At 36.8% G+C, this 13,824-nt stretch overlaps 1 protein-coding gene across 1 annotated transcript in view; it reads right to left on the reverse strand.

Moving 5' to 3' along the window:
• The window catches only part of RNF180 (ring finger protein 180), a 45,555-nt gene that overhangs the window by 27,808 nt on the left and 3,923 nt on the right, over window positions 1–13,824 (reverse strand). The window contains 1 exon segment of the mRNA XM_010223544.2: window positions 11,067–12,017. Coding sequence (XP_010221846.2) covers window positions 11,067–12,017 — 951 coding nt within the window.

Raw genomic sequence — 13,824 nt, forward strand, 5'->3', positions numbered from 1 at the left:
CTTGGCAGGAGTTCGGGCTGACAGATCACAAGATAATCTTCTTTTAAAACAATTAAACAAAAAACAGAAGTCACCTGTTGCATAATTGCGGAGGATAATTATGTAATTACAAAAGCTAAGGACTCTATCAATTTTACTCTATGAGCAAAATTGAAATATAACAGTGTAGATAAGTTTTTAATGGTTCTTTAGCCTGCAATGACACTGCACTCTCACTGTACCCAACTTTCCTGTATATATAACTTCTGATTTTTAATAGCTATTTTTAAAATGGCAAGCGATACTTCTTTATATTAAATACTTGAAAATATTGATTTGAAAATATTCTTTTAAAAGATCTTGTAAAAAAGAAAAACAAAATAGTAATCAAAGATAATAAAATCCAGCTATTATATTGCCATTTTTAAAATGTGAAACATCATTATAATCCCCCCCAAAATACAGTTCTTAAGTTAACATCTCATAAGCAGAACCATAAACTTTTATGATTAAGAACTACAGAAACTGTGCAAACAAGATTATTTCATAAATATACTGCATAATTTTACTGAAAGTTACAGAGTTAAACTGTACTTCCATGTTCAGCAAAAGGCTGACTGAAGTGACATGCTATACAGTACTACTAAAATTTTCATGCTCAGAAGCCTGAGTAAACTCTTGAGTAAATAATGTTGCATATATTTCCAAACACTTCTAAAATAATGTTCAGAGTTAAAATTATTCAGCAACTGAATTTTAGGTTGCTAGGCAATAACACAAAAAGTCAGCCTGTAAGAGCTCGTTCTCTGTAATGTGTCTAAAACATAGAACTTGCTAAGTTCTATAAGGTAAGGCACAATAGCCTTGTGAGAAGACATCAACCAAGATGCCCACATAAAGATGTTAGAAGGGAATGTTCACATGAAAAGATTTTAACGAGTTTACAATTTAGCAGAACACAAAGATATGTACTTATTTGTATTTAAATGTTTCCTTCTCTTTTGTGCGAAGGAGTGTGGTTTGTGCAGAAAGATGCCTTTGAGATTAATTCTTTTTCCTTCAGCAAAGGACTTCTGCAAACCCTTTTCTGAACTTCACAAACAGACTTCCAGAAGTGTGTGTGACCCAGCAATCTGAATGATGCACTTTTAAACTTCTGGACAATTGTCCTTTTGAAATACAGACCAAGAAAAGGTACACACGCTAACTCTATATAGATGCTGGACTTATTTTGCTCCTTAAGTTATCTTTGTTACATACATTCAAAGTACAAATACCACAGTCAAGCTCTTCACTTGTATCAGAAGAAATTACAGATCAAAATCTTGAACTTCTTAAATGGAAAATGCTCAACTACAGATTTCATGGAATGGGCAGCTATACCCCAGAATGACAATCTGAGAAGATGTCTTGTAATTGCACTGGAATTGTTTTGAGAATTCAAAAACTAACATGATTCTGAAATTGCCTATGATATTGAAAACTTGTTTCAGTTAAAAATTGCAACAACTGCTACAGGGCACCAAGATATTTCAATCAAAACCCACGGAAAGTCTTCAGAGAATACGGCAACTATCTCTGCTTTCTCGGGTCTCAGCATAACCTCTCTTACCCTCAAATTTCAGTATAGTAAATAGTTTTTTTAGAAAACTATCCTGAAGTACGAAAATGCTTCATTACTTTTCATTTAAATACATTTTTGAATGAAACTACTATCCCCAAAACCTCATGACAGTTAGCTGGTAAGCAAAAAAAAAAAAAGAAATCTATTGCCTGAACTAGATCCTCTTAGGCACACATTTTAATAAACGCTTTGCTTTCCATAGTACTGTACTTTGCTACCTGGGCATTTTTGGTTTCAAGTTCTACTTCATTTTAGGTGACACTGATTTATGTAAACTCAAGGGTATTATTAATATCTTTAAAATGTAGACTGTGCATGTATGCAAAAGCTCATTGAAAGCATGTATCATCTTCTATAATATAATCAATTAGAAACTGATTTACTTTCCGAACTAGATTAAATAATTCAGACTTCTCCATATTGCCACAATCAATATAGCAGCTTTTAACTCAAGTGAGAAAAATAAGATTATGAGCTCAAAAACTGGAGATGATTTCTGGTTTGCATCAGACAAGTACTAATATGCATGTACATTTTATATAAGTATTTGAAAATTACTGCAATTGGGGAAACACGTAAGAAAAAAAAATCCCCTAGATGCCCTCTAAAGCAAACAGACCATGACTTAATGACATGTAACCTTATGTAGCACTACAACAGAGATCTAGGGACAGATCACCAGCCACTGCTCACTGCTGCTCTTATGTGCACTAGAACTAGACCCATGTAATTGCAGCTCTCTCTCTTTCTGGCATGTCTGTTCGGGCTGTGATTATCTGTCAAAAATGCAAAGATATTAGCGCCTATTTCAGTCACAGTGACCAGAGAACACAAAATTTGTTTTATTTCTGATTTGGTTAATTAAATTCACTTAGTTAAGCACTTTTTCATATACTCTGTTTTGATGAGCATTTCATTTTATATCTGCAGCATTTATTCTTCTCTTTGGCTGACTGTCACCCTTCTAGTTTGCTGTTCCAGGCCACTGAATCATTTCACACAGCAGGCTGCATGAAGTGCAGACTGAAGCTGAGATTATTGATTTTGCTTACACTGAAAAATATCCACTATCCAGTATTCTGAAGCTCTCTGAAGCAAGTGAAGATGCTAGGATATTCTAACTGTTAAAGCTTCCAATTAAAATACTACAAATCATCTCCTACAGAGAAGCTACTGAGCTAAGCTAGTGTTGTTTATTAACCACACCGTTTGGTATGAACTGCAGCTCTATTTAAAGCAATCCTTACAGGGAGTTCTTCGTAGCTCCTGTGTGGTTAGGCAGGGTGACCCTACATCTGCCATGACCACACACTGGTAAACTGAACTCCTAACTATTTCTGTCCTTCCAGAGTGTTATGTCCTTTCTTCTAATTTGTGTCTAACATATGCATGCTTCTATAGCATGAGAAGTACTGCAATTTGTGGGCTGAAAATCATCTGTGATGATGGCTACTGTTCAAATATAGCACACTCTTTTCTAAAGAGTGGAAAAAAACACAGAATATGAATTTTTTTTTAGGCTTTTGAAGGAATTCGCAATGCAGTATGAGAAAACTAAGCTAAGTCAAGCCAAGTCTTCCTTATGGAGTGACTGAAAACAGCAAAAGAATATGCTGGCAAACTTTTACTTTCAATTGTGTAATTTTTTGTAATTTTTGCCAATATTGGCATCCTTATAATTTGACATTATTGCTAGAATACTCTGTGACAAGTAAGCAGTATGAGGTAAGTCAGCAGTGTATCTTGCTAATTTAGCAAAGTGCTCACTGCAGTGAACTATATTTCTGAAGTTATTGCTAAGAAACAATAGCAGGAAAAACACTCACATTGCTCAACATAGTAACTGGGCACAGCACAGTGCTATGCGGTGGAGTTGCTGATAGTGAGGCAGTGAGGGCTAAAGCTACACTAGGATTCCCAGAATACACTCTCAGAGCACTTTTTTTTTTTATTTTACAAAATTTCTACTTGCCAATAAGACTTTGCTACAGACATAAAAGTGCCTTTGCCTAAAGTTCTCTGAAGAATGGCTGCACATCCATCCTTTGGAGGGGGGCAGGTACATTTGTACCCTCCTCTTTCATTTGCTTGCACTGCTATGTGAAAACGGGAGCCCCCACCACAGAGTGGGCTATGTTTGTTCATGGAGTCACTGCATACCTAGCTTCTGTGGTATCTTCGTTGTTTGCTACTATGCTCATTTTTGCACCTCTCAGATTTGCACGTTCAGCATTAAGCAAATAATTCTTTGTATTAGAATGCATCACAAACTCCTCCACATAAATGGCACACCTTAGGTACTGAAACTGATCTTAATGGAGGTGGGATTAAAACCTTTTTTCTTTCCAAGGTACTGGCCTTCCATAAACTTCCTGATTATATTTTAGAGCAATGTACCAACATGGCATGCTAGTTGAGAATGGTTTAATTTAATATATGTGAGTATATAAGGCTATGAAGCTCTAAAACAGATACCAAAGTCCATCTTACAAATTTATGAAGATACAGGATACAGTTTTTATATTCACATTATAGAAGCAGAGTATCAATACACTCATTATGTAATAGCTCTCTTAACTACTACAGGATCAAGTGTAATTAGAGACATGTTACTCCCAGGACAGCCTCATTGTATTTTGTCCTTGTTGTGACCAGTGACATTTCAGCTAATCTCTCTCTAAAATTACTCACACTTTTTGCATAACAGTTTTGGTACACTAGCCATTTATGCTTAAACTAAGGATAATCTGGGTATTTTTAGAAGGAAGGAAATCCAAGAGACAGATATCAATGCAATAGTCAATATCCTTCTAAATATGGATATATTCCGTACAAATAACAGACTTCAGTCCAGAAAAAGATTATCTAGTAGTAATTCTAATATGTTATTTATATCCTCCTGGAACCGTTTGCTATTATAAGCCAGACTGGTCTGTTGTGCTGCAGCAGGAAACAACATATTGCTGCAGGGACTACAGCAAAGGTCTCTTGCTTTCAGTTCAGAAATTCTCTACAGAAGAAATACAATCATAATGTTCCTGTCCAATAGATTTATTCTAACGCACAAAATCAACATACATTTTGCTATATGTTGCTATACCAAGATCTGGATTTCAAGAGGAGTGATATTTAATAGTACAAGGTCTTGGCAGTGCAGCCAAGAGGAATCACAAGATCCACCTGCACCTAATATCCCCAAACAAACTATATATATATATATATTTTAAATCTTTTGCAGCAAGATTGAATGCTGAACCCACTTAACAGTTTTTAAAAAAGGGCAAATAATGAAGACCTATATGCTGTATTTTTTTCCTATTTCTTCTAGTATCTTACTTTTCCATGACTGCCAGCAAAAGTTATATAAAGCAACGAATTAGGATTCATACTTGGTCATTTTCAAGTTCACAGCCTTTCCACATATCAGGGCACTTAAAGGGTCTCACATGCTTATCTACCTCCTAAAATTTTCTTTAAAAAGCAGGCAGTTATCTGAGGATAAAACTTCCATCACACTGTCAAGTTTCTCTAAAATGAACAAAGATGGTAAAAAGTATTAACTAAGAAAACACAGAAAAAAGCAGAGTGTAAGTTTGGTTTCCATATGAATGACTGCCCCCAAGTTTTTTCCTGTTTTCAGAATCTTTGGTGTAATGCTTCTTCCTAATCATACAGCTCTTTTTGCAATAAACCTGCTCAACTCCATTAGGAAACTTTCAGAAGGCTCCCAAATCATTTCCTCTTGCCAATTCAGAGAGCCAAGTGAATGTAACATTCCTTACTGGAAGGTTTCTTTGTCTCTGATGTTTTATCTTCCTTCAACATGACTGTGTGACGGATATGCCTCCTTCCCCAGCTCATCCTGACTTCTCACGTGTAGCCCTGTTCAGGTGTTACCTACCACATTATCTGATCCTGGTAGTTGCCTCCTTGATTTCTTCCCCTATCCAGACATTAACCATCAATAACAGTCCTGATGGCCCTATCGTGATGGTGAGATAAGGCTAACTGTGAGCACACCAGCCAACAGTCATTTCTGAATTGAAAGAATGACTATCAGTCAATCATCTTATCCCATAAATATGGGGACAGCCCAAGGGCCCATTGAGCTCTCCTTGCATTGCAGTGGGCTGCATGCTGGGATCTCCCCTTGAGCAGGGACACCTCTCAAGGATGCTCCTCGAGGTTAAGAGATCCTTCCCACTCCAGATTCGTGGTAAGTGACTATAGCGCGCCTTTCTCTTTCTGAATTTGTAAACTTTACTTTGTGACTGTGCACAAATCCCTTAGACATAAACCGTTGACCAGGTCTGGGACTAGGACTGGATCCAGCCACACCCAGACTCCTCTCAGAAGGAGTTTGAAAAGCAAGGGGGTCCAGTCTGAACCTCATGACCCAACGGGAGGGTGTCCTTGGTAATTCTGTGTGTGTCTTGAATGTCCATGCAGTAACTAATAGAACCTTGCCATAGACTCTCGTGAAACCATCGTCATTACCAATAAAACCTATTCCTATTTCTTTCCCACGAATGAAGAGCATTGTGTCACTCACCCCCACCATCACTCGTTACGGGACAGACCACACTCAAGTTGTTTTTCATTTTTTAATGTGTCTTTTGCTTTGTTTCTTATTAAATAAGTTTAATATTCCTAATTATAAAACTATTTTCTTAACCAATGGATTTGCTGTGTGAAAAAAAAAGGAATAAGGACACGGAATTTCTTTTTTTCTGGTAAAGTGAGTTTCAGAGATGCACTGTAATTTTAGCTCTGCTCTTGCAGAGACATACTAATTTTAATCTACAAATGGAAACTGAGATATTCTAAATTACATCTATTTAGATCTTCTAATTGTACTTTAAAAAAGGCTATGCGTAAGCTCTCCTCATTCTATACACAGAATAAAATGAGAAATACAAAAATATGAAAATACAGTTACATAAAACTGTTCAAATTTTTGACCTACAAATGATTTAGAAACTTTTGTAAAACTGTTGGATTTTTAAAAGACTGTGGAGGAGAAGCCTTCTTTAATGAGGATGAATTTGCTTCCTTCTGTCTGCCAGCATTATCAAAAATGTCAGATCCCCACTACATCAACTCTATTCCTTCTCCTCGTGTTCACTACATCAAAATGCTGCCTTTTTGAGCCTAATCTTTAGAAACAATATATCTAAACTTCTATTGTTCAAATAGAAGGTTAAAAAAAAAAAGATTACAAATTACTAATAATGGGAACTGACAGACATGGCATTTTCACAAATGTAGGCACTCTCTTGGAAGAAAATTTAAAAAGAAGAAACACATACACTCTCCTCCACAATTCCAAATTGCATTAAATGTGAAGCCTGCTCCTAACTAAGACTTCACCATGTAAGAATTTCTAAAGACAAGTTTTCCCTTCTGACGTGTAATCATTATTAAGCATTTAATAAAATCTTAATAAAAAAACACCAGGGAAATTTATGAAACATTGTCCCAGGTAAAAACTTGGCAACAGTCAGCTATATTTCCTCTTTCCTTGGGTTTTAGTTCCTCTTTACTTAGTTTAAAGAGCTTTCTCGGGGTCTGTTTTTTGACCCATGCCTTAATCTTTACACCTTATAGTAACTGCTTGCTTTGCCAGCTGTGGTTTCATTTCACTTCCTTCTCATCCTACCTTACTTTGGTTCCCAACACTAAATAATACATTTATTCTTGCAACAACCAGTTGAGGAATCTGTAAGTAACCAGACAATATATATATGTATTTTTTTTACTAGCAGTATCACAGCAGGGATGTCTAGAGCCCACTGCACAAACACATGATGAGACACCTGAAGGATTTATAGCTTAAATACAAACATAGGAATGCAAGAAAAAGAACTTTAATCCAATTTACACATGAAAGACAAACACTGATGAAGGGACTAAGGTCAGAAGATAAACCTTCCAGTTCTAGTGTCTTTGCTACAAGACTGTCATTTGCTAGAAATCAGCACTGTAGATATGAAAATTCAAGGTTGCAGGCCAAGATAAGAATATTTAGCACAGTGTGCTAAAACATATTTTAGCTATCTGTTTATCCTTAGTTCTGATTAAGACTGGGAGCTTGCAAGCAAACTTACTTCTGGAAACTGAGCACCAGTCCCCTTTTCAGACACACTTCCACGTTTTAGAAAATATACAAAAGCCCTGGTGATATCTCAAGTTATAGAGTGAAGAAAATAGCTAATAGTATTTTATTCTCTCATACATAATTTCCAGAAGGATACTGCAAATTTCAAACTAGCTGTAGCTTCCTTTACATAAAATGGCTGCAAACAGAAATGAAACACAACTAGGAGAAGCAAAAGATACTTCTTTGACTGAGTTCTTTCAGAAAATAAGTTTCAGACTTCAGCAAATAATGCAAACACACAAATTCCTTTCTGTGTGCCTCTTGTTGTAACAGAAATACTTCATACTCTTAGCTATCACAAGAGTAACAAGAGGCATTATTTATACTGGCTAGGCATGTTACTTCCCATTACACTCTAACAATATGCACTGTACATATTGTTAGTACATTGTATTAGTATTTGTTAGTACATGGTATTGTTTTGCAGCTCTCACTCCACAAAATAAAAGTGGAGAACCAGCCTGTGTGTTTGTAAAGAAAAAGAAGTGCAGAGTCTGGAAAGGTGCATCCTCTTGGGCTGCTTCCTGGGAAAGGTTTAATTGAAGGTAAAAATGAGATGTACAGTATCTTTAACAGAGATAAATTAAAAGATTCACCTCCCATTGCAGTTCTGAGCACAGATGCTTGAAAGAGCACTTAAACGAAATGCTCCCCACTGTCATTTATCAAAACTCCTGCATTCCACCCACTCAAAAATTTCTCTCTTCTTCTATTTGTTAAGTTTTACCACCTGATCATGTAACTGCATAGTAATAAGTATGCTAAAAATCACAGTTTCAGAGCACCACGAGCTCCTTTTCCAAGCACAGCCGGGACAGTCTGCGTCTCCATGCAGAAGAGGGGTGCGAGAGCCAGAGGGAAATGGGGCAAGGGGAGCTCGGCAGGAGCCCTCGGCTGGCAGCTCCATGCCACGTGAGGCTGTGGAGGGGACACGATGCCCCCAGTCCCCCCCCCTACCCTCCACAGTGAGCACTCCCCTTAAACAGGGGTAAGATCCCTGGTAAATAGGCCCTGCCGCAGACAGGCTGCCAGCAAGGTTAGAGACATCAATGCCCAACAGGGAACAAGCCCCACATAACTTCCCTCTCCAAACACTGTTCAAAACCAGATGGTTTGCTTCACATGCTTAGTTTTCAATACTTGGCACTTAACAAGAGGGCATCATTTGATACATCAAAACAAAAAAATAATGCAGAGCAATTGGTTAGGCAAGGTTTAACAAAAAAAGATTTGAAAGTATATTTTTCTTTCTCCAGCTACCACAAACTAGGGAAATTTTGCAAAACTTTGATCTAGAAAACAATATCTAGCAAAGATGAAGGTGGCTGAAGAGACCCCAGGTAACATGACTGCAAATGCTCATACATACTGGGCTTTTGCATCAGCATTTTATTCAATAAAAGCAATGAGCTCTGGAAATTTTAAAAATCATTTTAGGGCCTCTAGCATCTAATCATCTTTAAATTTACCATTGAGTGCTGGTCTTTTGATAAGGCATCCAGAATTTAGCAAGATTGTTTACTCCCAGTATCACAGACACTTTACAAAGTTCAGACAAGTTTTCAAAATATCACAATGCCAACTGAAATATTTGCTAACACAAACCAAAAACAACCATCAAATTCCCCCAAATTAACCTTCCTTCAGATGAAAACACATATGCCACACTGTAAAGTCCTATGTCCCAGACTCACTACATTTTCAAGCTGGATCTGCACATTTAATTGAGAGGGACACCCTCTATGCTATCATTACTTGACCTTGAATTCACTGCTTCCCGCTGATTTTGTAATATATTCTAAAGCATCTACTGATAATATCTAGAGGAGTTTGGAGTCATTCACTGTCTGAGCAGACTGAAACACTATGAAGACAGTGGAATAGTAAGAGCGAATGCAGAGAAAAAGACTTACATACAAAGGGTCAAAGCAACATCCATACGCTAATTATTATCTCTATATAGCACATTAAATGCAAACTAATGAAAACAACATACCATCTTACTCATTGTCAATTAAAATAAGCTTGACAGCTTCTAGATAAGGCCTAAATACTAAATTACATTGTTAAAAAATGTAAAGAAATCACACACACACACACAATCTGTGGGCTATGGTTTACAGAAGCTTTACATGTCACTGTACTGTAGCTATGGAATATTTTAAGCCTGTAACAATGACATGTCAACTGAAATGGGAATGATTTCTTAAGTAGATGCTACTTTTGTGGTGTGAATTACTTCATGTGTATGCTCTATCTGACCACACAGTCTTTTATGGCAGGAATTTTATGAGAACTTTCCTTTTAAGACATGCATACTGTTTATCTTTCTATTTAATTTCCTCTGAGTACATGATAACTGTGTTACTCATTATAAGATATATTCCCGGTCTCTTTGCTCCTCTTCTTCCCTCCCTCAAACCCGAATCTCATGACAACCCATGGTCTTTAGTACTGTTCCTATTTAGATGGCTTGAAGAAGTTAGCAATAAATATATGTGATATGAATGTTTAACACTTTTCATAGAATCATAGATCATAGAATGCTTAGGGTTGGAAGGGACCTCTAGAGATCATCTAGTCCAACCCCCCTGCACACGCAGGGTCACCTAGAGCACGTGGCACAGGACTGCGTCCAAGCGGGTTTGGAAGATCTCCAGAGAAGGAGACTCTACAACCTCTCTGGGCAGCCTGTTCCAGTGCTCTGTCACACTCACTGTTAAGATTTTTTTCCTTAAGTTTCTGTGGAACTTTTGGTGTTTCAGTTTGTGTTTTTTGTTACATTTGTATACAAAATATTTAGCTACTAAAGACATGGTATTAACAACAACCGTCAACTCATTATTCAAATAAGAACATTTCTGTTACGATAAATAATACAAACATCTTATAAAAACATTTGCATAGAGATACCCCAAAACAACACTACTTATGAGTGAGGAAATCTTGAATGCTAGTGTTTTCCATCTGGAAGACACAAAAGTCCTGATTTCCTTTGATCCTACTGATTAAGTTTTACAGTATTTCTTCCAAGTTTTTTTAACATTACAAAACAACAAGAAGTCTGACAGGAACTACTTGAAAGAAACATACTTATCTTTACCCATCTAGATAAAATTCTGCAGAGGAAGAACTGATTAGGTAGAATTAAAAAAGCTTCATGTACTAAGAGATCAAGAATTCTTGTTGGCAGGATACCTAAACCTAGACAGTATCAGTATTAAAAGACAGGGGAGAAAAAAAAAAGAGTCAGAACAACTTACAAAAGCAACTTTACAAGCATAATTCATTTTAAACATCTACCTGCTTCTGTAGCCACCGTTCTCGCCTTTTTTGTTTTCTCCTTAAGCTTTTCAATTTGTTTCTTTCTCTCTTGCTCAGCTTTTGGTTTAAGGAAATATTTGCAGGTTGCACAGGACCAACAGGTACCACATGCCGTTCCTCTTCTACTGCACTTGTAGATGAAGAAAGGTTCATTGCAAAAGGTGACTGATCTACAATGGCACTCCCAGAATATTGCCCCGGAGCTTCAAAATCACATTCACTTTCTATTTCTCTATGTACTAATGCATTAAAGGAGGTAACTTGAAACCTTTTCCGTAGTTCATCAGCATTTGAACTATACTGGCCCTGAAAAGCAGTCTCACCTTTCTGACTTGACCCTAATTGCAAGTCACATCTTGTGTAAACAGGTGGATTTTCATTTTGGCCACAGCAAATAGTTCCCACACTTGAAGTTACATATAAAGCAGGCAACAAAACAAGACTCTCTCTGATATTTAAATCCAAACTGCGTGATCTTCTGTGAAAAGCTTTTACAGTGCATGCACCATTCACAGGCCAGGCAGCAGACGGATTTTGTCTTTGCTTTAATGCATCTGGAGGAAGATTTTTACTCTTCATCTTGAAACTGGGTGATCTTACTTCCAGACAAAGTGCTTCTGTTAGTCTTCCACTACCATTATAATTTCTGGCCATGTATGAAAACCCTTGATTTTTGATTTCCAAAGCTGCAGATAACACTTTGTGGTGGGGATCTGTGTTAAAATCAGATTTAATTTTGCAGAGCGTCAAGTGTTTTGCTGATGGTTTTGCCACTTTAACAGCAAAAGCTGCCTGATAGTCAGTCCGACTCTTGCAGAAATGTATGTTTACAGACTGTCCACAGGAGCACTTCGTGTTGCAAACAAAGTTAAAACCCCCTAAGCGGGCCTCACAGAAGGGACAGTGCAGTTTTCCAATTGTCCACTGCGCCTATTAGCAAGAAAAGAAAAAAGAACAACAGACTCATTGTAAATGAATGATTAAGAAGCCATTACCAGCTTTATTTTTCTCCTTTAATGAAAAACAAAAGGCAAACCATTTTAAACACAGAAAAAGAGACTGCCCAGAGGGAAAGAAAATAAAAGAAAAAAAGAAAAAAGAAAATCCACTATAAATAATGTTTTCTTAAAAACACTGCTTGCTGAAGTGATAACTAACGAATCCAGAAAAAAAGCCTCATACATTTCAAAATGTAGAGGCTCCAAATTATTTTAAAAAATTGTCTACACTTGTCTACTTTTTTTTAACTAATGAAAATAAATATAAGATCCTTTAAAACAAATCAATTTACCCTGTTAATCTGGAACTGGCAAGCACAGTTTCTCACTTGAGTTTTCTGACTGCTGGTACATCTCTTGAATACTAAATACAGTGGAAGATTTCTCACAAGATGACTGTAGCTTTTGCTTTGCTTGCCCGAAATTACTTTAATGGGTACTTAATGTATTTTGGTGTACATAGCATTACAACATGACCCATTACAAACTCTTTTTTTTTTTTGTATCTTTCAGGAGACAAACATTTTCATTATTTGTAATTTGTAAGCTTTAATTCCAAAGCTACTTTTTCAAAGGAAAAACTTACCCCAGATCTATAAATTCACACTTGCGCATACAATTTTTAAAATAAATGTATTAGTCTGTTAAGCTGAAACATTTGTAAGGAATAAAGTTATGCAAGTGTTTGCAGCATCAAAGCAAACATGAGAAACAACACTACAACAACATGAGAAACACAGCTCTGATCACACATCACTCATGTGCCTAGAGTTGTACGTGAAATTCAGCTATGAATACTAAAGATGCTGCCCAACGTTTCTAGTTAAGCATTGCTTTTAGTTGCCTTTCTCTTTGCAAGTTAGACTGAGAAGATGTTACCATGACTGATGCACATCTAAGGGAATGCTTCAGAAAAATGTAGTTTCTGAAGAGGATTGTGTGCTAAAAAAAGACAGCACTAGAAAAAATTCTGAAAACTCTTGTGAAATTTAATTCTGTGTTTTGTGTTAAAAGCTTGAAATTTCACAAAACTTAGGAGATGTGTCTTTTATTGCTCCTAAGAGATTCTGTTTGAATTTGGACATGTTATTAGTTTAGAAGAAAAAAAAAAACTCCGTTTACATATGCTCAGTAAAGCTTTCTGAAAACTTTAGCATCTCTGAAAAAACCTTTAACATGCACAGTTCCCCTTGAATTTGTGAGGCTGAACAGTTCCCCAAAACTTGCAAGTTGTTTCGAAGATTTACAATGAGTTTTCACATTCCATTTCCCTTGCACCTTCAGTGAGTCTTGTTGGCACTCTGGCATTGTGGAATAGTATCTCACATTTCCAAATCCTGGGGAGAAATGAGCTATGAAAAGTCAGGCAAAATGGTGAGGATCCTTGTAAAGCCAGGAAAGAAGGAAAAGAAATGGAAGAAAAAGGACATCTCTGCCCTACGTGCTCAGAGACTCGGAGATGAGGTGCAATACAAAGGAGTCCAGTGCTGATTTAATGTGAACTTGGAAGCAGACTGTGGAAGTATTGACTCAGGAAAAGAGGCAACAGCCTAACTGTGGAGGAGGTGGTAGGAGGAAAATCAGCAAGGGATGAGGGGACACAGTTTCATGGTGGGCTGCATAAAAACAGAAAGCAGGGAAAAGCTGGCCAATTTAAGAACTTCTATACACTGAAGTGCGTATAAAACCAAATGAGATTGGTTAAGAACAGGGACAGATGGTAAAAAAGAACCGGTCAG

The sequence above is a fragment of the Tinamus guttatus genome, unplaced genomic scaffold (genome assembly GCF_059628265.1).
Source record: "Tinamus guttatus ecotype Peru unplaced genomic scaffold, ASM5962826v1 Tinamus_guttatus_pri_ptg000309l, whole genome shotgun sequence".
Classification (NCBI taxonomy): Eukaryota; Metazoa; Chordata; class Aves; order Tinamiformes; family Tinamidae; genus Tinamus; species Tinamus guttatus.